Consider the following 21,699-nt stretch of genomic DNA (forward strand, 5'->3'; position numbering starts at 1 on the left):
TAGTGAGAATTGCATCTTCAACTTCATTGTTGTTGTTGTGGTAGTTATCGTCTCGACGATTAGCCTTCAGACTAGGGTAAGTCAAGGTTTGATACCAATTGATGTTGCTGAAGCCTAAAGAAAGCACATACAATACTCTCTTTGATGGAAACAAAAACTAAACTGTTAGTTTCTGCTAGTAAACCTCGAATCCATGAGGAGTTCCTTAAACCCACAAGTTGATAAGTCTAGAATCCATAAGTAAAAACAATAGACAAAGTCTATATTTTACTAATCTGGAAAATTGAACTGCCTAAGAGCACTAGCATTGAGAAATGCTAAAGTCATATTTAAAGCATTTTTAACATTTTAGAGGACAAAATCACTTACATCAAAGAGTGCTAAACCGCACTATTGCAAAAAATTTTGCAATAGTGCTACAGTACAATTCTAAACTTAGAATTGTACTGTAGCAGAATGTTAAAAAAATATATATATATTTTATTCACTCCTGTTTCTCTCCACCCAGAAGTCTTCTCTCTCTCTTCCTTCTCTTCTCCGTTTCTCCATCTCTGCTCTTTCCTCTCTACGGACCCAAACGCCACCTCTGCTCTCTCTTCCTTCTCTGTTGGGTCCGGTGTTTAGGTTGTGGTTGGGTTGTGGGTTGATCGGTGGGTTGATCGGTGGTGGGTTGATGATATTTTTTGAATGGGTTTGCTCCGGTGGGATTCGAATAGGCTGGGTTTCAAATCAGCGGTGTGGATTCGGATCGGTGGTGGGTGTGGTGGCCATTGTTGGCTTTGGTTTGATGGTTTGTGTGTGGCTGTGTGTGGGTCACTGTGTTGGTTCTCTGTTTTTTTTTTTTTTTTTTTTTTTTTTTCTGGCTATGACCGGTGCTTAAAGGGGTTGTGGGTGGTGGTTGGGTCCGAGGTTTGGGTCGTGTTTGGGTAGTGGTTGGGTTGTGGGTTGATCGGTGGTGGGTTGATGATATTTTTTGAATGGGTTTGCTCCGGTGAGTTTCAAATGGGCTGGGTTTCAAATCAGCAGTGTGGTTCTGATCGGTGGTGGGTGTGGTGGCCGTTGTTGGCTCTGGTTTGATGGTTTGTGTGTGGCTGTGTGTGGTTCTGTTGATGGGTCTGTGTGGTTCAGTGAGAGGAGCTGGTGCTAGAGGTTGAGGGAGGTTGAGGGAGGCTGAGGAAAAAAAAAAAAAAGAACGGTTGGAAAGCCTAGGAAAGTAGAACTGAAAAAAAAAAAATTGGTTAAAAAGAAATAATAAAAAAAGATTAAATAATAATATTTTAATAAAAATAGAGTTTTAAGATGTGGGAAGTATTGTAAAATGGGATGGTATAAGTAATAAAGTGGTTTTTTGGGATGGTATAATAGTATAGCATTGCATTTTTCAATGCTAGTGCTCTAAGGCTACAATGCATTTAAATAGCAAAAAGAAAACCTAGGGTAGCTAGAAAACCTAGGGTGGCTAGGAAAACACTCAAAAAAAAAAATCCTAATTTAACTAAACAACGTTAAAAATACCTTAAAACAGGAAAATAAATACCAAAAACTAAAATAACATAAAATACTAAAATTGATGAATTACAAATATTAAATTGTAGATTCCGTCATACATTAAATCTCATAACAAGATCATTATATCACCATGATTTAGTTCTTCTATGAACACACCATTTATCGCAGGATGACTTGTGTCGTGTCTAGAGACTTTCTCATCATGATTAAGAATGGGATGTTTTGAACAGGTCGGAACAGGTTTCAGTTGTGAGGCCTCGGTTCCAAAACTTTTCGTAGTATTCACTATAAACAAAGTTCCTATAGTGGGTAGAAGAATCAATATCAGTCAACTGTGGCGCTGGTCCTATCACAGCATCAGGCGATGGGCAATAGAATGTTGGAATAGAGATCCTCTCCTTGTCACAATTCACCACTGCTCGATGTAGCACACTCTTGTAACGATCATTGCTAAGTACCTACATTATATATGTACATGGCTTCATGTTAATCAATTTATGTTGTTGAGAAATTTAGACCCCGGTTAATAAAATTAATAAGTTTTAAACCCAAGTTGTTAATTAGATTTATTATAAATAAACCTTGTTAAAACAAACTAACATCAATATCATGTCAATATCATGCATAACGGAAAAATAAATAAGATAAGATATGATGACCCAGGAAAATCGATGAAACAAACTAATTTCACAGTATAAAACCTGGGGGGGAAACCTTCCCAAAAAGCAATCCACTATAATAAAGAAAAGTTTCAGATCTAATACAAAACATTTGTCCTTTGTCTCTACAATACCCATAAATGAACTTACAGCAGAAACCTTCCACCGCTTCAAAACCTCTAAACTCTTCAATATATGAACACTACTCTTTTGCACGGATCCCAGTACATAACTAACCAAAGATGTACGACTCCCAGTATGTGATTAACACACCAACTCGAAGAAGATTGTTGGTTACAAATTTCTTCACTTCATTAACAATGAAGATCAAGAAGCACTTGGTTACAAAACCTTAAGGCGCAAAAACGCAGTAGCTTCTTTAGAGAGAATAAGGCATCGGTCACCTTTTGCATGTGTCCTCCTTGTATTCTCATATGTGACGGCCTTTAAAATAAGTCTTAGATATGTCTAGGGTTGTGAGAAAAGAAACCCTATACATACATGTCAACATGGGGCCGAAAATCATATTTGAAAATTCTGATTTCCTAATTCTCGATAGATACAGTTGTCGAACTATCTGTCGAGACCTCGATAGATATATCTGTCAAGATATCTGTCGAGATTCATTAATCCTTAATAAATATTATCTGTCGACAACTATTGAGAATCTGTCAAGTTTTAATGAACAGCTTTTCTTCACTTGTTTCTTGATCCAATCTTCATGGCTTCAATACTTGACTTAAACAACATGTTTCTTGAAGTACTAAACCCATCCTAAATCTACCTAATTACAAGTAAAATGCATTTTGTCAAAAAATTAACTAATCTAAATAATATATGTTTTTAACATGATTCACATATATCCTAACATATGTATATATATTGTATTTAGATGCCGATAAATATAATTGGTAATACTGGCTGAGTCATAACATTAAAAGGGTACTGCTCAGAAAAAAAAAAAAAAAAAAAAAACATTAAAAGGGGTACCCAGAAAAGTAAAAGGCGTTCAACCATTGTAAATTTGTAATTGACTGCCATTCGAATCAATTAATGACCGTCAAATCTTGAGCTTTGAAAATGGCGCAACGCATGCATGACAGAGCTATAATAAACATGAGTGACATATGCATCAGTCTTCGTGGAATTATTTTCTTTTGGTTTTGAGTACAAAAGTTGAAACACGTTACATAAGAATGCGAAGATCACTCAGAACAGAAGAGTCATATCATGAAGTGATCTCATACACGCACACTCACACTCGCACTTACACTCGCACATCTGCCCATACAAACATGAATATAGTGGCATTTTAGATCTGATTTTGGAAATTGCGGATCTCATGTCCTAGGTAAAGCCTTGACTATGGGTGGTAAAATTAGACACGATTCATAAATTCGACATAATACGATATGAAATTAACAGGTTATGAGTTGAGGTTTAACAGGTTCGTATCATATTTGGGTTGACATGGTTGACCTGTTTAATAAATGGATTGGGTTAGTGTTGAACATATAGAATTCGTTTGACTCATCTGACCCGTTTAATTAAATGACATTTTACCAATATATCCTTATACTTTAGGTATGTAAACTTATTAATTGTTGTGGTTTATTTTCTTTGACATATTGTGATTGATTATTTGTGATATTGATATATGCTTTAATTTTGAATGAATATTTGTGATGCAATTACTCGTTAGTCTTGAATTTTATATTTTAAAAAAAATTATTTGTTTGTTTTTACATAATTTTTTTTTCATTTTGATAAAATCTAAGAAACTAGTCGACACAACTGACCTGTTTAATAAATGGGTCGTATTAGGGTTAAGAAATCTTAACCCGTTTAATAAACATATCGAGTTAGTGTTGACCTATATCGTCGAATACTCATGAGTTGACACAACACGAACCCAACATGCAAACATGAATTGCCACCCCTAGCCATGACCTACATCATTTTGATACGGAAGAAAATTAATTAACTAGTATATCGTACACTTTAACATACAATTTTTGTGGCAGAAAGCGAATAGCAGAGAAAAATAAATAAGTTTTTTGATATGATAGACAGTGTAAAGTTGTGATTTACAATTATGTGTTTTGTTGGCTTTAATTCCGTGCCAAATTTGATTGTAATTCTATTCAATCTTTTGTACCTTGTATCTATTGTGGGATTTGACTGTAAGTTGTGTGATAGAGAGAGAGTGTGAAGACTCAAGCAATTGAAGACTGAAGAGCAACTAGGCATCCCGCAAAGTGACTCATGTTATTGCATATGCTGGAATGCGAAAAATCAGGACAGGATGGAGACAGCTGTGTCTCGTGAGTATCTCGCGGGTAAGGCCTTCCCGCGAGACACCCACAAGACATTTTATTTTGCCAAAATGTCAATTCTAATACACACTTTTTGTGCCTACACTATTTATACCCACATTACCCACAAAAGTTGAGAAGTGCTTCTAAGAGAAAACCCTAGCCAAACACCTTGAGAGTTAGAAATTGTTATACTCACAATCTTCTACACAATTGCTTGTGGATTTTCCTCAACTCCTACCTGTCCATTTCCATACCATTGAGAGGTTGATAGTCCAAACACTTACCACACCCTTTCAGAGTGTCAAGTGAGGTTTTAGTGCTGCTGGGAAACATTGGAAGAAGCTAAGGATGGCAAATGCAACATGGAACTTGTTGCAGGATTCGGAGAGTTAGACAAGACACAGTTCCGAGAAGCCTTGTTGGAGTAGGAGCTTGAAAGGCTTACGTACATCGGGTAGATTAGGCTTAGATGGTCTCTTGCTAACCCATGTATCCCAACTAATTGTCTAGTGGATCAATTACCGCTTGGAGGGCAGCGGAGAGGTTTTTCACTGAGTTCTTCAGTTTTCTCTTCAATAACACATCGGCATGTTATCTTGTGTTTACATCTCTCTTCCCTACTCTTTTACATTCAATTTTACTGCTGTGTTGTCTTGATTATGGATTAGAGTAGCTTGTTTGTTTATCCGCTCGCATTTATACTATTCCGCACTTAGAATTAAGTTTGTGTAAAATATATCAAGCCGTATTTTTAATTTGGGGGTCTAAACAACTCTTATGTTTTTAGCATATTTTCAAGCTTTCAAACAGGTAATCATTGGTAATAGCATACAGTCAATCATTGGTGATCAAATGTGTATAAAAATGAACGGTTCTAACTACTAACATTAATTATTGATAATTAACCAAACATAAAATGTCCTTTATTCAATTGTATTTGAATGTATTAAGTATTCATATAAGGGTCTAGTTAATGTATTAGGATATAAATTAATCGATCATTTAAATAAAATAAAATAAAATAAAAAACTTATAAAAAAATTGAGAAAGTTGTAAAAAAAAAAATTGGTCACTTTTTTATTTTTTCAATAAAATTTTCCATTTAAAGTTTCTTAAAACCTTTTCATATGTAAATCATGGACTCAAGTACCATGTTAAAACTGTAGAATAATAAATAGCTAGATTCCATTTTATATTTCTTACCTGTATTTGATCACCAATATTGACAATAAAGGTAGATGGAATGGGATTGACAGCAACCCACTTGCCATTTCTGAGTACTTGCAAACCTGGCACGTCATCTTGGAGAAGTATGGTAATGACGTTAGGATCAGAATGCCTAGGTAATCCATAAGTTAAATCTGGCTGTGGACAATGTGGGTAGTAGTTGATAGCCATGTGCTGACCATGCTTCCCCAGAGCCTTGTCTATGTAATCTTTTTCAAGTCCTAAGCTCTCTGATATTGCTTCAAGCAGCCTCAGTGCTAGGCCTCTTGCATTTCTACAGTACTCACCAACAACTTCTCTGCAAAACATAAATTATTTGCTACTTGATTAATTATTTAGAACAATTATAATTGTATTTCCTATCGATCACGACCCTATAATCATACTTATATTATAATTAACCAAAACAGAAGACGTAGGTAGCATAAGTTTGACATAATTAAGATGATTAAAGTTCACTAGATTAGGCTAGAGTAGGGTGTCAAGTCTCCAGAAGGGGGTAGGAGGGGCTATTACCCCCCTTAACTTTTCAAAAATCCCTCAATCCTCTTACATTTTTTGCTAAAAATAAAATTTAAATTTAAACAATGCCCCATCAAATTATTTATTAAAAACATGTAACACATTTATGTTGATGACTTTTTTTTTTATATATAAGATAGAAATTTTATTTTAACCTAATCTAAGTGTACGTGTGTCTTATAAAAAAAATACATAAGTGTGTGAAGCTCATTTTTAGAAGACTTGAACCATAACCCTTACGCCCCACACTCCACAAATATTTATACTTGTAGAATAACCATCGCACTAAGAGTGCACAGTGGTAATTTATTAAGATGACTAATACATCATTTTTGTTTCTTCTAATTACTCTCATACCATAAACAACTTATTAATTCATAGTGTATTTAATATATTTCATAAAAATACCACCGCATACCTTTGGTGTGATGATCACTCTATAAGTATAAGTGTTTGTAAGGTGTCAAGTCTCTAGGAGGGAGTTTCATACACATATACACTTAGATTAAGTTAGAGTAGAATTTTTATCATGTATCATATATATATATATATATATATATATTTCATAAAAATATAAAATTTTATATATTATTAATACACTGTTTCTTTTCTCTAATTACTGTTATACCATAATCACATACCTTAGAAATATATAAGTAAATCTTTTTAATAAAAACATTCTTTTTTTTTTAATTTTTCATTTAACAAATTAGAGATTTGGTCATTATTTTTTTCCTTTTAGAAGAAAGTGTACATGCTTTTTTTTTTTTTTTTTGAGAAACAAACACACACACATAAGGGAGAGGGAAAAATGTTCTAATATAAAAACACACCACAACTCCACTCAAAAGCCATGGTAACTTTTAAGGGAGGGTGAGGCAAATTATAATACATGTTGATTTCACTGTTAGGAGTTAAAATTCTTTTAGTTTTTATTAATATTATATATATATGCTTTGTTATAGGTAAGAAAATAGCATTTCCCAAATCATGTTACATATTTGGTATGTGTGTAGGTTATTATTTAGATTTATTTATTATTATTTTTTTTTTTTTTTTTTTTTTTTTTGTAAATATTCAACTTAGCCCCCTAAGAAATTTTCTGGTTCCATCAATAGGTACACGTACAACACGGTGATACAAACAATTTCTAAGAATTATAACATGACACACGATTTTTGTACAGCACCCCAAATGAGTATATGATATTGTCGGTGTACAAGGATAATCACTCATGTATTAAAATCTGACTAAAAAAATTAAACCACTCCTCAGTCGTCTCTATCAGAGGAGTTGGTTTTTATTTTTGGTAATACCTGAAGGATGGAGGGTTGGTAGGCCATTCCTGGATGTAGTCCTCTAGAGGGTGACAATGGAGTCTTAAGTAATCCCTCCAGCTGGATAAGTTTTCAGTTCTTACGTTGAAACTAGTCGAGAGTCTCGTTGTCTTCATTGGATCATCAGAGTAATTCTTTAACCTCTCACTTTCCGGCATGTGGAAAAATTCCCTTGATATATCTAACATGTTATCGATCACTGCTTCTGAAATTCCATGGTTGCTAACCTTGGAACGGTGTTGAAAAGAGAAAAAATTATGTGATATATATTCATAGAAAATGCACTAATTCAAGTTCAGTAGCGATATGTTTATATGAGAGAAAGAGAGAAAATACCTGAAAGAAGCCATAATTTAGGCAGGCAAGGCCTATCTCTTTGATTATATCTGAGCGCTTAGGACCATTGAGGTCTTGAAGATCAATGAGAGGAATTGCACCATCAAATGACACAACCTCATGAAAATTTGGACGATCATTGGCGGGTCGGATGTAGTTAGAGGGAACAGAGCTCATGCCGGAGACAAGGTCAGATAATAGTGGCTGTGGCTGTTTCAGTTTCGAAGCCATATTGCAACAGGCAACAACTAGCGGTTCTTGCGGCTTGATTTCTGAGTATTCCTAACTAGTTTTGCTATGCCCCTATGATAGGGCCATAGGGGTAAGCTTCAAATTTATATAAGTGGTTAGCGGTGGGGGCCAGTCGCATTTGTTGTCAAAAAAAATCAATTTATTTTTTCTTTTTCCATAAAACATTTTTAAAAATAATTTTTAAACCAATGTTAACTTCTACCATAAATAAAAATGCGTTGGCCCTATGTTTTTGTACTTTGTAGGTCCAGTCCAACTAAGTTCCAATAAGATTCCCATAAAAAAATAAAAGTTCCAATAAGATTCTTAGAGAGGAAAAATAAATAAATAAATGAAAGATAAGAGTATTTTTTTTTTTTTTTTTTTGGGTACAATAAGATAAGAGTAATTATTACCTTGAAAACATGGGCATTAATAATTTAAAATACATAAATGACTTGCTAGTTATGTGCAACATTTTATTCCCCCAATTAAATAAATCCGGCTTTTGCGAGGCACGGGCTATTTAATATTTTATTAAAAGAAAAAAATTTTAGAAACAGTCAATTTATTTTTCTTTTTATAAGATGGAAATTCTATCTTAGATTAATCTAAAGGTCTGTTTGGTTGGGGAGATGGAAAAGTGGTGAAAAAGTGGGATGATAGAAAATATTTTAATTTTCCTCATTTTTGTTTAGTTGGAAGGGTAGAAAAGTAGAGGAATAGAAATTTTTTTTGTTTAATTAAGAAGAAAAATTGAAGGATAGAAAATGTGGCTTGTATAAATTTACTCTTATGCCCTTACATAAAATATTATAATTTTTTTTATATTATATTACTCAAACACTATAAGTTATAATTTAAAAATGTAAATGAGTAGTATTAGGGGTTAGGTGTGTTGAAGCCAACTAGGAAAATGGTTTGTGGTAGGGGTGTCCAACTCAACCGGTGGCCCGACACACCCGGTAAATCCGACCAGACCTAGACCGACCGCCGGTCGATCCGACTACTCCGGCGGTCGGGGTCGGGTTTTCTTCTCTAGAATCCGATCTGGGCGGATCGGTCTCGGATCTTCTCCTCAAAACCCAAATAAACCCGAACCGACTGAGCTCTATAGCATTTTCTGGCGAGATTTCAGCTAGATCCATGAAATCTCCACCGGATTTGGCGAGATCTCGTCGTTTACGCTCAGATCCAGCTACAATCTAATGTATTTTGCTCAAATAAGGCTCAGACCCGTTGAAAATATGATGGGTTTTGCTCAAATCCGGCGAAACTCCGATGGTATTTGCTCAAATCCGGCCATGATTTGGTGTATTTTTGCTCAGATCTCGTGAGTTTTGCAAAAATCAGGTGACAATTTGATGTTTTTTTTGCTTAGATCCGGTGATTTTTGCACAAATCCGGCGAAGATCCGGTGAAAAATACAGTCGCCGTCGAAATGGAATCTCCGGTGGCATCCTCGTCGGCTTCGACCGATCCGACCTGACCCGTTGGTGTTTGCGGTCGGCGGCGGGTTGTCTTGCCGGAAATCCGATGTAATCGGGTCGGTTCCGGGTTGGGCACAAACCCGACCCGGACCGACTCGTGGACACCCCTAGTTTGTGGAAGGGCATTTGGTCATTGAAAGTTTCGAATAAGGTTAAGAATATGGTATGGAGGGCTTGCGGGAATTCTTTGCCTACAAAGATGAATTTGGTTCGGCATATGATCTCTCATTTGTGATCGCTGCCAAGATAGCCCAGAATCTGTGCTACATGGTTTGTGGTCATGCCAAGAGATTAATATAGTTGGTCAAATGCGGAGCTATGGAGTTTTCGATCAGGTTTGCATTTCGATGATTTTAAAAATCTTGTAGCTTGGATATTGCAGAAAAACAAGAGCAAAGAAATTTTTGCAATGACCAGTGCCGGCTGAATAGTGGAGTAAGAGAGGCGATCGCCTAAGGCCCAAGTAAAAAAAAGGCCCCCAAATTTTAACCAATAGGGTTTTTTATAATCAATAAATAAAATAATATTTTTTTACCAGATGAAAAACAAATAAAAAATTGAGAAAAATGCAACGTCCATAATTTTTTTTATAACACTTTTATAATTATGCTAAGTAGTAGGTTGTTACAACCTGTTATTGATGGCAAAAAAATAATTATAGTGATATCTTCAAAGAAAAAAAAAAAAAAAAGCAACTTAAAACCTAGGATTTGTTATAAAAAAATATTGTGAATGTTGTACTTCTAAAAAAAATAAGAATAATAATAAGAATTTAGTTAGCAAACTTTTACTAGTTCTCATCTAAGTCCACCACTAACACCACTCTTTTACTTACTATTATCAATCTACTATATCAATAAGTATGAAAAATTTTGTTAAATTTTTTCTGTTTATAAAATTAAAAAAAAAAAAAATTCTACATAGTTTATGTTAATTAGTAGTAATTTGCATCTAAAACAAAATAATCAATTTTCGCCTTAGACCCCCAGATACATCCAGCCGCCCCTGGCAATGACCATATGGTCATTTTGGAACCAGCAAAATCAGGTCCGGCTCACCTTCTAGCTCAGGCTTCAAATGACCATCTCGCTAGCTTATTGCGATGCAACCTCCCCCGAAGATCCCACTGATTCTTCCTCGGGTGTGTTGGCGACCTCCTCCACATGGTTTTGTCAAGGTAAATGTTGATGGTGCTGTGTTTTCCAAGGAGAATAGGTCTGGTGTTGGTGTTATTCAAAACAGAGAAGGATTAGTGCTGGCATCCCAATCTCAACAGCTACATCATGCATACAGCCCGAGTGAGATCGAAGCCTTAGCTGCCCATAGAGATCTCTAGTTTGCAACAGAGTTAGGATTTGATAATGTCATGCTCAAAGGAGACTCTCAGATCCTTACGTCTGCTTTGCAACAAGAGAAGGCAATTCTAACTTCGAATGGTTTGTTGATTGAAGATGTTCATCTCCCTTCTAGGTTTTTTAATCAATTACATTACTCTCATGTTAAGAGAGAAGATAATAAGGTTGTTCATGGTTTTGCGCTATATGTTTGGCATATTTCAAACTTTATTGTGTGAATGGAGGATGTTTCCCTATTTTTTTTTTTTTTCAAGCTGATTTAGCCAACTTCTTTTAATTAATAGTTTCTGTGGTATCATCCAAAAAAATTTTTTTATTTATTTATTCAAATTATTATTAAAATCCCACGTAGCAATACCCGGCGTTGGAGCTTATTTTTTGGTGGGTCTAATAGTGAACCTTTATGTAGCAATACCCGGCGTTGGAGCTTATTTTTTGGTGGGTCTAATAGTGAACCTTTATGTAGCAATACCCGGCGTTGGAGCTTATTTTTTGGTGGGTCTAATAGTGAACCTTTATAAATTATAATGGAAAAAAAGCATTGATTTTGGCAAGTGTTTTTTTATTAAAATTAATTCTGGTAAGTTGGTTGTTGTTAAGACTTAAGGAAAAAAAAAAGGATGTTAAAGAGTCGTGCGTTACTTTTACTATGAGAGTGAACTAAAGCGAAAAAAAATACTTTTTGAAGTGTGAACAAGAAAGCACAATTTTCTTCTTTGTTTTCTCCTTGATTGAGGGAGATTTATTTTTGGTGGCCTAGGTAGAAAACACTTGGGCCCTACCATTTTTCTCTTCTTTCTCCACTTTTAACCAAATATTAAGTGTATATATGTGTAAAACTCCCTTCTGAAATCTTGAATCCCAGCCCTTGTCCCTCTCACCCATCAAGAACTTAGTACTTGTGAAGTGATCATCATACTAATGGTGCACGATTGTAAATTTTTTTTTCTTAATAAAATAAAATTTTATCTTATAATGTTCATTTCACAATGATTACTCTTTTTCTATTAAAAAAAATGATTACTATTTATCACTAGACTAACACATCAATTTATTTTTAGTATAGGTTGTAAATATTAAAAAAATGACAAAATTTAGTTACAAAATTGATTGTAGCCTAAGGTTATAACCTTACTCAGTAAAATAAACATTACTACATATTTTGAAAATTTAACCATTGAATCGCGTGTTATTTACTCTCTTAATACACATATCAAATTTTGTATCAATCGGATATTATTTATGATATGATCTATAAGCTTATATTTTATACATAATTTTAAATTACAAAAACTTGCAATTTAAACAATCAATTGATGACATAGCTATTGATCTTTAATTTTCTAAAAAATTTACAAGCATGAAAGATATAAGAAGAAAATATAACCCAAATGTAGATTTGTCAAAATTCACCTCTAATAAAAAAATATTAAGTAAGGTGGTAGCCTAAGATTTCAACCAATTTTGTAACTAAACTTTATCCGAATATCACATATTTATATATACTAGTATTTATATATAACAGGGGATGGGGGGATTCAAATCCTAAATATCTTGAAAATACCAATAGGTGCCAACCAATCGATGTATAAGACTCTTGACATCTTTATATTATTTTGACTTTCAAGCAGCATGCGCTATTGTTCATAATTGAACTTTTTATCTTCCTTATTCTATTCCATTAAAGAATCCGTCAAGACCCAATAAATATAGGCCTTTGCTAAAGAATACATTAACTATAGTTGTTAAAGTGCTTTTGTTTTTAGGAAGAAAGTTTCAACCAATGGTGTCTACTCCTGATAATAACTCGTAAAGTGCATTTGATACTTTATTATTAAGTAATATTTGTACACCATTTTCAAATAATAATAAAGTCAAATTGCACACACAACAATAATAAATTTAGAATAATCCAATGAATTATTAACAAGTATATTTTATTCTGTAAAATTTGTGTGTTATAACTTATAATTAAACATTTATTAATCTTTCATATATGTTTTTTTTTTTATGAAAACTTTAATATATGTTCTTAAGGTAGTTAACAAGTCCCATAAATATAATATCATATATACAAAAATTTTGGTCTATAGTCGTGCTTGTATGATATTTCATGTGATTTATTTAATGGTAGGTTGCAGTTAGCTCAACTAGTAAAGTTTCGTGATGGTTAAATAAGATTTCATGTGATTTATTTAATGGTAGGTTGCAGTTAGCTCAACTAGTAAAGTCTCGTGATGGTTAAATAAGATATTTGAGGTTCAATTCCTACCTACACCAAAAACTGACTAGTGTATTGATCTAATAATAAAAAGTTATCATCATAAGTGAACACCATAAGTTGAAACTCTCTAAAAAAATGATTTATTTAATGTTATGCATTAAACGATAGTATATTAAAATTATTAATGTAGTTTTTTCTAAGTGAAAATCCACTGCCAATATTTTAAAAGGTTTAAAAAACACTTTAATTAAAATTCTATTATCAAAATTTTCTATAAATGTAAAAGGAAATCTTTCTATTTGTTTAAAATTATTTTAATGATCTATATACCTTAATTTATTCTCTTTATTTATTTTTTTATTTTTTATTTTTTGATGAACTATAAAAATAAAAGTTGAGTATTACACATTGCGCAATGTGTTGCTCTATATGATCCAATTCAACATAACTAGTATTATGTACATTTTCGTGTTTCTTTTTTATGACGTTGCTGATCAGTAATTTGCTCTAGCTCTTCGCCTTTGACTATCAATGGGGGGAAATTATATATTTGTTCCATCCTCTTCACCCCTCTTTTTCTTTTCTTCGATAGAATCTATCATGTATTTTTCATCACTCTACATTAAATCTTTTTTTTTTAAGTTATCTTTCACATTTTCATTATGTGGCCACCTAAAAGTATCTCAAATTGCAAAGAGAAAAATGTGTATATATTGACAGTCAAAAGAGTAGCTAGAAAATTCAGACTGCTTTCTAAAAGTATAAACATCATGCTAAAATTTCTCAAAAAAAAGCTACTTGTATTGAATTCTTCAACGTAACTTTCCGACAAGCTAATCTCAGAAAGCTATCTATCAGATATTGTGAAGTGTGTACTGGGAAACGAAAAGGTCTACGAGCATAAAAAGATAATAAAGGACGCTGAAATATTTGATTAAAAAATTACGGAAAGGTAGATGCACATTGTTTAAGAATGATACTTTTAATCGTAAAGATTAAGGCCCATTGGAAGTAGGGGAGGCTAGATTCAAATTTCAAATCACTTAGATATTACAAATCAGTGATGACGTCACGTGCAACCTAGAGTGTTCTTAGGAACATCTTAACCTGAAGAATAAAATTTATAAAATTTTTTATATTTGTTCTGTATTAGGAACACCCTCAATCACAAAATTAGGAACACTATCAAATTAAAAAAATTAAAAAATTTAAAAAAAAAAATTATTTGTTCTACTTTCAAGCAAAAACAAAAAAAAAATTGTAACAGACCCAAGCCTACAGCAACTCGGCTAGCCCAACAAATTACAGAGGTTTCCCACAGATTCTCAAAAAAAAAAAAAAAAAAAATCCTCGATATACAGTTGCAGAGCAAATCAAATCGGAAATCACTTCTAAATCAGAAATCCCTAAAGGCCTAAAGCAAATCTAAAGAGTAAAGACAAGCAAGCAACGCCTCAGTCCCTCAGAGCAATGCCTCAGGCTCAAGTCAACTGCCAACAGTCGGAGTCACAGAGATCAGATCGGTCACATCGCTCGCAACTCGCTCGTCGTCAGAGATCGGTCCAGTCCAGATCGTCGTCGTCACTTGGCTTACTCGCCCCTCGTTGTTGTCATTCGTCGCTCACCACTGCCCTCATCGAAGATCGCTCGTCACCTTGTCACTGCCTCAGTGGCCTCAGCCTTCAGGCCTCCTTGCTCGGCTGCTCTGGTGCTCCCTCCCTCAAGGTATTTCATTTTACTAAACTAACTTCTCACTCTTTTTCTCTCTGACTCTCTCTCAGTCTCTCAATCTCTCTCTCTATCTGAATCATTGAAATAAAAATTATGAGTCTCTCTCTCTCTTTATTCTTTAAGACTAATTTTAATACTTTGTCTTTATCTGATTCTGTGATTGGGCCGCTGAGCTACTAAAGCTTTAACTTTATCTTTATTAATATTTGGTTTTTTTTTTTTTTTTTTTTTTTTTTTTTTTTTTTTACTTATCAAAAAAAATATTTGGCTGTTTTTTTGACTTTTTGAATTTGGCTTTATCTTAATATCTTATCTGTTGGTGTTGGTGGGTGTTGGTGTGTGTGTTTGTGTCGGTGAGATATTAAATTATTAATTGTCTTTTAGTGTAATGTGTATTGTGATTTGTGATTGTGAAATTTTCTGATTGGTAGCTCGCTCTTATGATTGGGGAAATTTTCTTGAGGCTTGACTGGCTTGTTTGTTGAGTGGAGTGGGGTGGGGGTAGGGGTGGATGAACACATGGGGCCGAGTAAACAATAATTAAAGCAGTGTAATGTGCACATAGATGTGTGCTAGTGCAACTAATAAACAATAATTTAATTAACCAATAATTAATTGGGGAAAGCAACTAATAAACTATAATTAATAATTTAATTAACCAATACATTATAAAAGACAAAAAAAATTAAATTATGTTAGGCTAAACAACAATTAATAATTTAATAATTAATGAAATAACAATACAACAAATTATAGTTTATAAAAGACAAACAAATTAATGAAACAACTAAACAACAATCATTAATAATTTTATTAATATGTCAAATGAACTTATAGTTTATTGTATAGGGTTCATTTCTTTTTCTTTTTTTTCCTTTTGAGGTTTTTCAGTGTACAAAATGCAAATTTGTTTTGGTTTTAAGAACTTTTTTTTTTTTAAGCACAAACTTCATGCCGGCCAAATCTTGAATTTCGGCCGGTATTTACCGAAATGACCCGAAATTTTTTCTTTTTTTTTTTTTTTTTTTTTGAGGGGGAAAATAGCTGAAACTTTATTAATGTAAAAGAGCCAAATCAGCTTGTACAATAGATTGAATGTGTGATGGAACATCCTCCATCCAAGCTAAAAAATCTGGTATGCGTAGAGCATATTTTGCCAGACTATGAGCTACAACATTGCCATCTCTTTTTGTATGAGAATATAGCAATAAATCAAGATTTTGGGACAAACTTCTGACATCCTCAAGCAGTAAACCCGCAGGTGTTAATGTCTCTGTTTTTTCCAATAGAGCTTGTATTACTTCCAGTGAGTCTCCTTCCAGTATAATGCGCTGAAAGCCGAGATCTTTTGCAAATGTTAGGGCCGTAGCAGCTGCCATAGCCTCAATCTCCACTGCCTTAAAAGACTGATGTATTTTCTTCGCACATGAAGCTAGAACCAAACCATTAACATCTCGAGCCACCACTCCAACTCCAGACGTTTTCTCCTGTGAACAAGTCGCCCCATCAAAATTTACTTTAACCACTTCCCTTGGAGGAGGACGCCAGTGGTTTTGGGCTGTATGAGCAGCCCGTCGCCTCTGAGAGTCCCGCCTCTGTATTGACCTGTGAAAATCATCCAAACTGGATTTTGCAGCAACTGCTACCTGCTGAAGATTAGTGGCAAATTCTTGTACCCGAGCCTGGTTCCGTTGGTTCCAAACTGACCAAGCCGTGAGTGCAAAAAGATCCAATTGCTTCCCTTCCGTATTAACCAAGATACCAGGTCTTTGAAGTCCAGAAAACCGATGGAGTTTCTGAAATCCCACTCTGCGTGGTCAGCCCCGACGACATCAAGCTTGGTGCAAGTCCATAATGCATGAAGAGGGTCTTCGACATCGGTTTGGCAGCGTTCACATATGGAATCTCCAGTGATAGTGCGTCTCATCAACGCGTGTTTTGTCGGCATTGCATTTCGACAGGCCCTCCATATAAACATTTTAACCTTCTGTGGAACTTGCATCGACCAAATTGCTTTCCATATATGTTTATCTCGAAGAGGTGGAACCTGGTTTGTGACTTCCCTTTCAGCTTCTTCCTTGAGGAAACGGTAGCCGGATTTGCATGTATAAACCCCATTCTTTGTGTACGGCCAGAACAGGACGTCCTCTGCTTCAACATGGCTCAGTGGAACTGACTTAACTAGCTCAGCATCTTCTTCATTGAATAGCCCATCCACCAAGTCTGCCCTCCATTGCCGCATGGATTGATCAATCAAGCAAGACACCGAGGAGTTTTCAAAGTCCTGTATGGGGCAAATAGGTAGATATGGAGGATGTTTCCTTGGCAGCCACCTTTGCTGCCATATGTTGATTTTCTCCCCATTTCCAACCCTCCATCTAGCTCCCCTTTGAATAATATACCTTCCTCTAAGAATACTCTTCCATGCATACGAACCCATTCTTGAGTCAACAGCTTCCATGATTGTAGTATTTGGGAAAAATCGAGCCTTGAAAACCTTGTAGAAAGGAGATATTTTATTGTGCAAAAGTCGCCATGCTTGCTTTGCTAGTAGTGAGTCATTGTACATGGTTAAATCCCGGAAGCCCATTCCACCCACTGATTTGGATTTTGTCATTTCCTCCCACTTAATCCAATGAATCTTTCTACGATCACCACGTTGCCCCCACCAAAATTTTTTAATTAGGGCTTCAATTTCATGACACAAGCCAATGGGTAATTTAAAACAACCCATTGTGTAGGTGGGGATAGCTTGTATGATTGATTTTAGTAGCACCTCCCTACCTGCTTGCGAGAGCAATTTACCTTCCCAACCTTGTAACTTCCTCCATATTTTTTCTTTGATGTAGTTGAAGCTTGCTTTTTTCCTTTTACCCACAAAGGAAGGTAGACCCAAATACCTCTCATATTGCATGATCTTCAGAACACCAAAAGCCACCTTTATTTCATGCCTCACATCACTTGGAGTGCATTTGCTAAAGAATAATGCAGTTTTGTTTTTATTGACTTTTTGCCCCGATGCCTCCTCATACATATTCAAGACCTCCAACACCTTTTCACATTCTTCTATGGTTGCCCTGCAAAAAAGAAGACTATCATCTGCAAAAAGCAGATGGGTTAGTTTGGGCCCTCTCCTACACAGTGAAAAACCGTGTATTTCTCCATTATTTTCCGCTTTCTTGATTAGCCCATTTAGGCCTTCAGTACAAAGCAAGAAAAGAAAAGGTGATAGAGGATCGCCTTGTCTTATCCCACGAGTAGGCTGGATCATACCACAAGGCTCTCCATTGACCAACACCGAATATGAAACAGTTTTAACACACCCCATTATCAATTGGATCCACCTTTCATTAAAACCCATTTGTCTCATCAGTTTTTCCAAGAAATTCCAATCAACCCGATCGTAAGCCTTACTCATATCCAATTTAATAGCCATAAAACCATGAGTACTAGACTTAAAATTTTGCAAACTATGAAGGGTCTCAAATGCAACAAGGATATTATCAGAAATTAATCTATCTTTTGTAAAAGCTGATTGGTGTTCAGTGATAATAGATGGTAATAATTTTTTCAAACGGTTGGCCAATACTTTGGAATATACTTTGTAAAGTACATTACAAAGACTAATAGGGCGGAATTGATGAGCATATTCAGGCTTATTTATTTTTGGTATGAGAGTGATAAACGTGTGGTTGAGGGGGGATGGTAGAGTACCCGAATTCAACCATGCCAGGATGGAGGAAGTGACATCCTCCCTTACTGTGTCCCAAAAATGCTGGTAAAAAAGGGGTGGCATTCCATTGGGCCCAGGAGCTTTAAGTGGTGCCATTTGGTGTAGAGCTTCCTCCACTTCTTTCTCATCAAATTCTTGGCTTAGGGCGGCATTCATCTCATCATCAATGATAGGATGTACACATGATAATACATGTTGGGGCATAGTGTGCTCAGTTGAGGTAAAAAGATTCTTGAAATAATTTACCAGAATTGTGGCGATATCAGTCGGTTGGTCTCTCCATCTATCCTCCTCATCTCTAATTCCTTCAATCAAATTTTTCCTATATCTCCTTGTAGCACAACTATGGAACTATTTGGTATTTCTATCCCCTTGCCTTGCCCATAGTACCCTTGATCTTTGGGCCCACATAATGGCTTCTCTCTCCAACAACACCTCAATCTCCCTTTTTAACTGCCTCACTTGATGGTTGTTGCCACTAGCCATAGCTTCAACTTCGGCCTTTGCTAAGTTTTTCTTCAATCGGTCCAAATCCTTCCTCACACTACCAAAGACATTTTTATTCCACCAACACAAATCTTTCCCACACTTTTCAACCTTTGCTAGAATAGATCCTTCGAACCCAAAATCACCAACACTAGTCCATGCAGCCTGCACCACCTCTTCACATCCCATATGTGACAGCCACATCTCTTTAAATCGAAACAATTTTTTCCGGGAAGGTGGATCAATTCCTGAAAAAACAATATGGAGAGGGATATGATCTGAAGAGTCACATCTGAGATGATATACTTTTGTTCCCGGAAACCTCAAAAACCAGCTGTTAGTTGCCAAACATCTATCTAATCTTTCTCATATTGAATTACCATTCTCGAAGTATCTACTCCAAGTATATTTTGGACCCAAAAAGCCCAAACCCATAAAACCGCACTCATCAATCACATCTCTGAACTGTTGCATCTGGTTATGGGAACGAATTGCTCCTCCCAACTTTTCATCCTGACGAACTATTTCATTGAAATCGCCACAACACAACCATGGCCTCTCTGGACTTGAATTCAATCTCCTAAGTTTATCCCATGCTTCAGACCGTCTTCCTGTTTCAGGTTCACCATAAAATCCTGTGAAAAACCATTCACTTTCCAAACCTTTGTCAATAACAACATGAATAAAATTTTTATCTAATCCTTCTATAGTCAAATTAATTGATGATCTCCAGTAAAGAACCAGACCACCACTGCGCCCCACTCTTGGAACTACCCATCGATGATCAAAATTGATACTATTTTGAATGAACTCTAGCCTTGCTTCGTCTGTAAGTGTTTTGGCTAAAAACACTACAGAGGGATCTTTTGTCCGTATTAATTCCACAAGCTCTCTTCTTGTACGTAGGTTCCCAAGCCCACGACAGTTCCATGCTAGGCAACTCATTGTTGTTGGCGGGGCTGACTTTCAGCCTCCACCAATAAAGAAGTTGATTGCTCATCAGTATTAGATACTTGAATGCGTTTCGAAGGCACCTCAAACTGACATTCTGCTTCATCATTTGTTCTTTTTTGCCCTGAGATTTTCTACTCTGTAACTGGTCCCACTGAGCTAACCGGTCTGCTTTTGCGTGTCCAGCTATGAGGGCTGCGTGCTTTCATAGTTGATGGTGAAGCCCTAGGTGAATCCTGATCAGCACATGATTTTCTTAGTTGTGGGTTGGTGTCTTTTAAGTTTTCACGTGAGCTAGAGTCCTTTATTGCTTCAGCTGCTGAGTCACACTCCTTTTCCAAACATAACTCTTCAGCAAAATCTTCATCAATATTACTTTGCACCGTTTGGACCTCATTAGGACCCTTAAATGCTCCTCCAATCACGGTATTAACTGGATATTATTGCTGATTTTCAGTTTCAGCCGAGGTGTTTACTCCAGAGAATTCGTTGCACTTTAATGGTGAATTAATGTTTCCCACGTAACGTTCATCCTCACTGCACGCACGATCCAACCCTCTTCCCCTCCCCTGCTGTGGTGGCTTGCCTGAAGCTTGGCCTGCCGTGGTGGTCGTGCTTCCTCTCTTTTTTTCAGCATAATACCCAGGAACCTTGATAACATTCCTCTTTGATGGAATAAACGGTGGAGCTCTCAGCTGTGGACCAAACTCCCTTTGATCAATGCTCAGAATCCCTTCACTCTCAATCCAGAGATCGCAATCTCGATCGTCATGAGTTAACCGGCCACACCAATAGCAAATATTGGGCAATATTTCATATTTGAAAGAAACCCAAATCTCTTTTCCATCATGCAGTGATATAAGGCGACCACGACACAATGGTAGAGATATATCAATGGACACCTGTAGACGGATGAAGTTACCAGCATCAAACACCCTATTTTCCTTTGGCCGAAACACCTGACCTATAACCTCACATATTTTGATCCCCGCTTCCACACTCATGTACTTGACTGGAAGTCCATGCACTTGCACCCATAAGATCGTCCTCTCGAACCTGATCTCATTCAAAGGTTTATCACGTTCATAACGCTCTATTACTACCAGGTGTTTGTCAAAACTCCATGGTTCGCTGCTAAGAATTCTTTCCACATCCTCTTCGTTATCAAAAGTGAATAAAATTTTATGGTCCTCAAACTTCTGGATCTTGAACCCACTCGTAGCTCTCCACAATGGTGTAAAAGTTTTAGCTATTACATCCACATTAAGAGCTCTCCTTGTCAAGAATTTTGCAGCGATGGAGAACTCCTTAACAGTTTCCTCGTGAGTCAGACTACACCCTGGCCCTTCTCTCTCGGAGAGGGTAAGGCGGTTCCAAGAGTTTGCCAACTCATCCATGATCACTTACACCACAAACTGTTTCCCAATCCCCTGAAAGAGAACTCAACAAACCTAGAGATAGTCTTACTATCCCAAGGATACAATCCACACCTCCAATTAAGTGACACTCCAATTCTACAAAGCCAAAGAAGTTAGACCAAGGCACTAGCTTCTTAGGCAGAGAGAAACTTTTCTTTTCAAAGTGGAATAG

At 35.8% G+C, this 21,699-nt stretch overlaps 2 protein-coding genes across 2 annotated transcripts; both read right to left on the reverse strand.

The window, feature by feature from the left end:
- Positions 1-1,549: 1,549 nt before the first annotated feature.
- On the reverse strand, positions 1,550-8,229 carry LOC126696870 (protein DMR6-LIKE OXYGENASE 2-like). Its single transcript, XM_050393598.1, has 4 exons — positions 7,909-8,229; positions 7,552-7,799; positions 5,690-6,011; positions 1,550-1,967 (listed from the first exon to the last, which is right to left on the reverse strand). Exons 1-4 carry the CDS (start codon positions 8,137-8,139, stop codon positions 1,716-1,718), a joined length of 1,053 nt encoding a protein of 350 aa, XP_050249555.1. The 5' UTR covers positions 8,140-8,229; the 3' UTR covers positions 1,550-1,715.
- A 7,765-nt stretch (positions 8,230-15,994) lies between these two features.
- On the reverse strand, positions 15,995-18,876 carry LOC126696439 (uncharacterized). The gene is made up of 2 exons (XM_050393183.1): positions 16,702-18,876; positions 15,995-16,621 (listed from the first exon to the last, which is right to left on the reverse strand). Exons 1-2 carry the CDS (start codon positions 18,874-18,876, stop codon positions 15,995-15,997), a joined length of 2,802 nt encoding a protein of 933 aa, XP_050249140.1.
- Positions 18,877-21,699: the final 2,823 nt, after the last annotated feature.

This window comes from Quercus robur, chromosome 8, assembly GCF_932294415.1.
Source record: "Quercus robur chromosome 8, dhQueRobu3.1, whole genome shotgun sequence".
Classification (NCBI taxonomy): Eukaryota; Viridiplantae; Streptophyta; class Magnoliopsida; order Fagales; family Fagaceae; genus Quercus; species Quercus robur.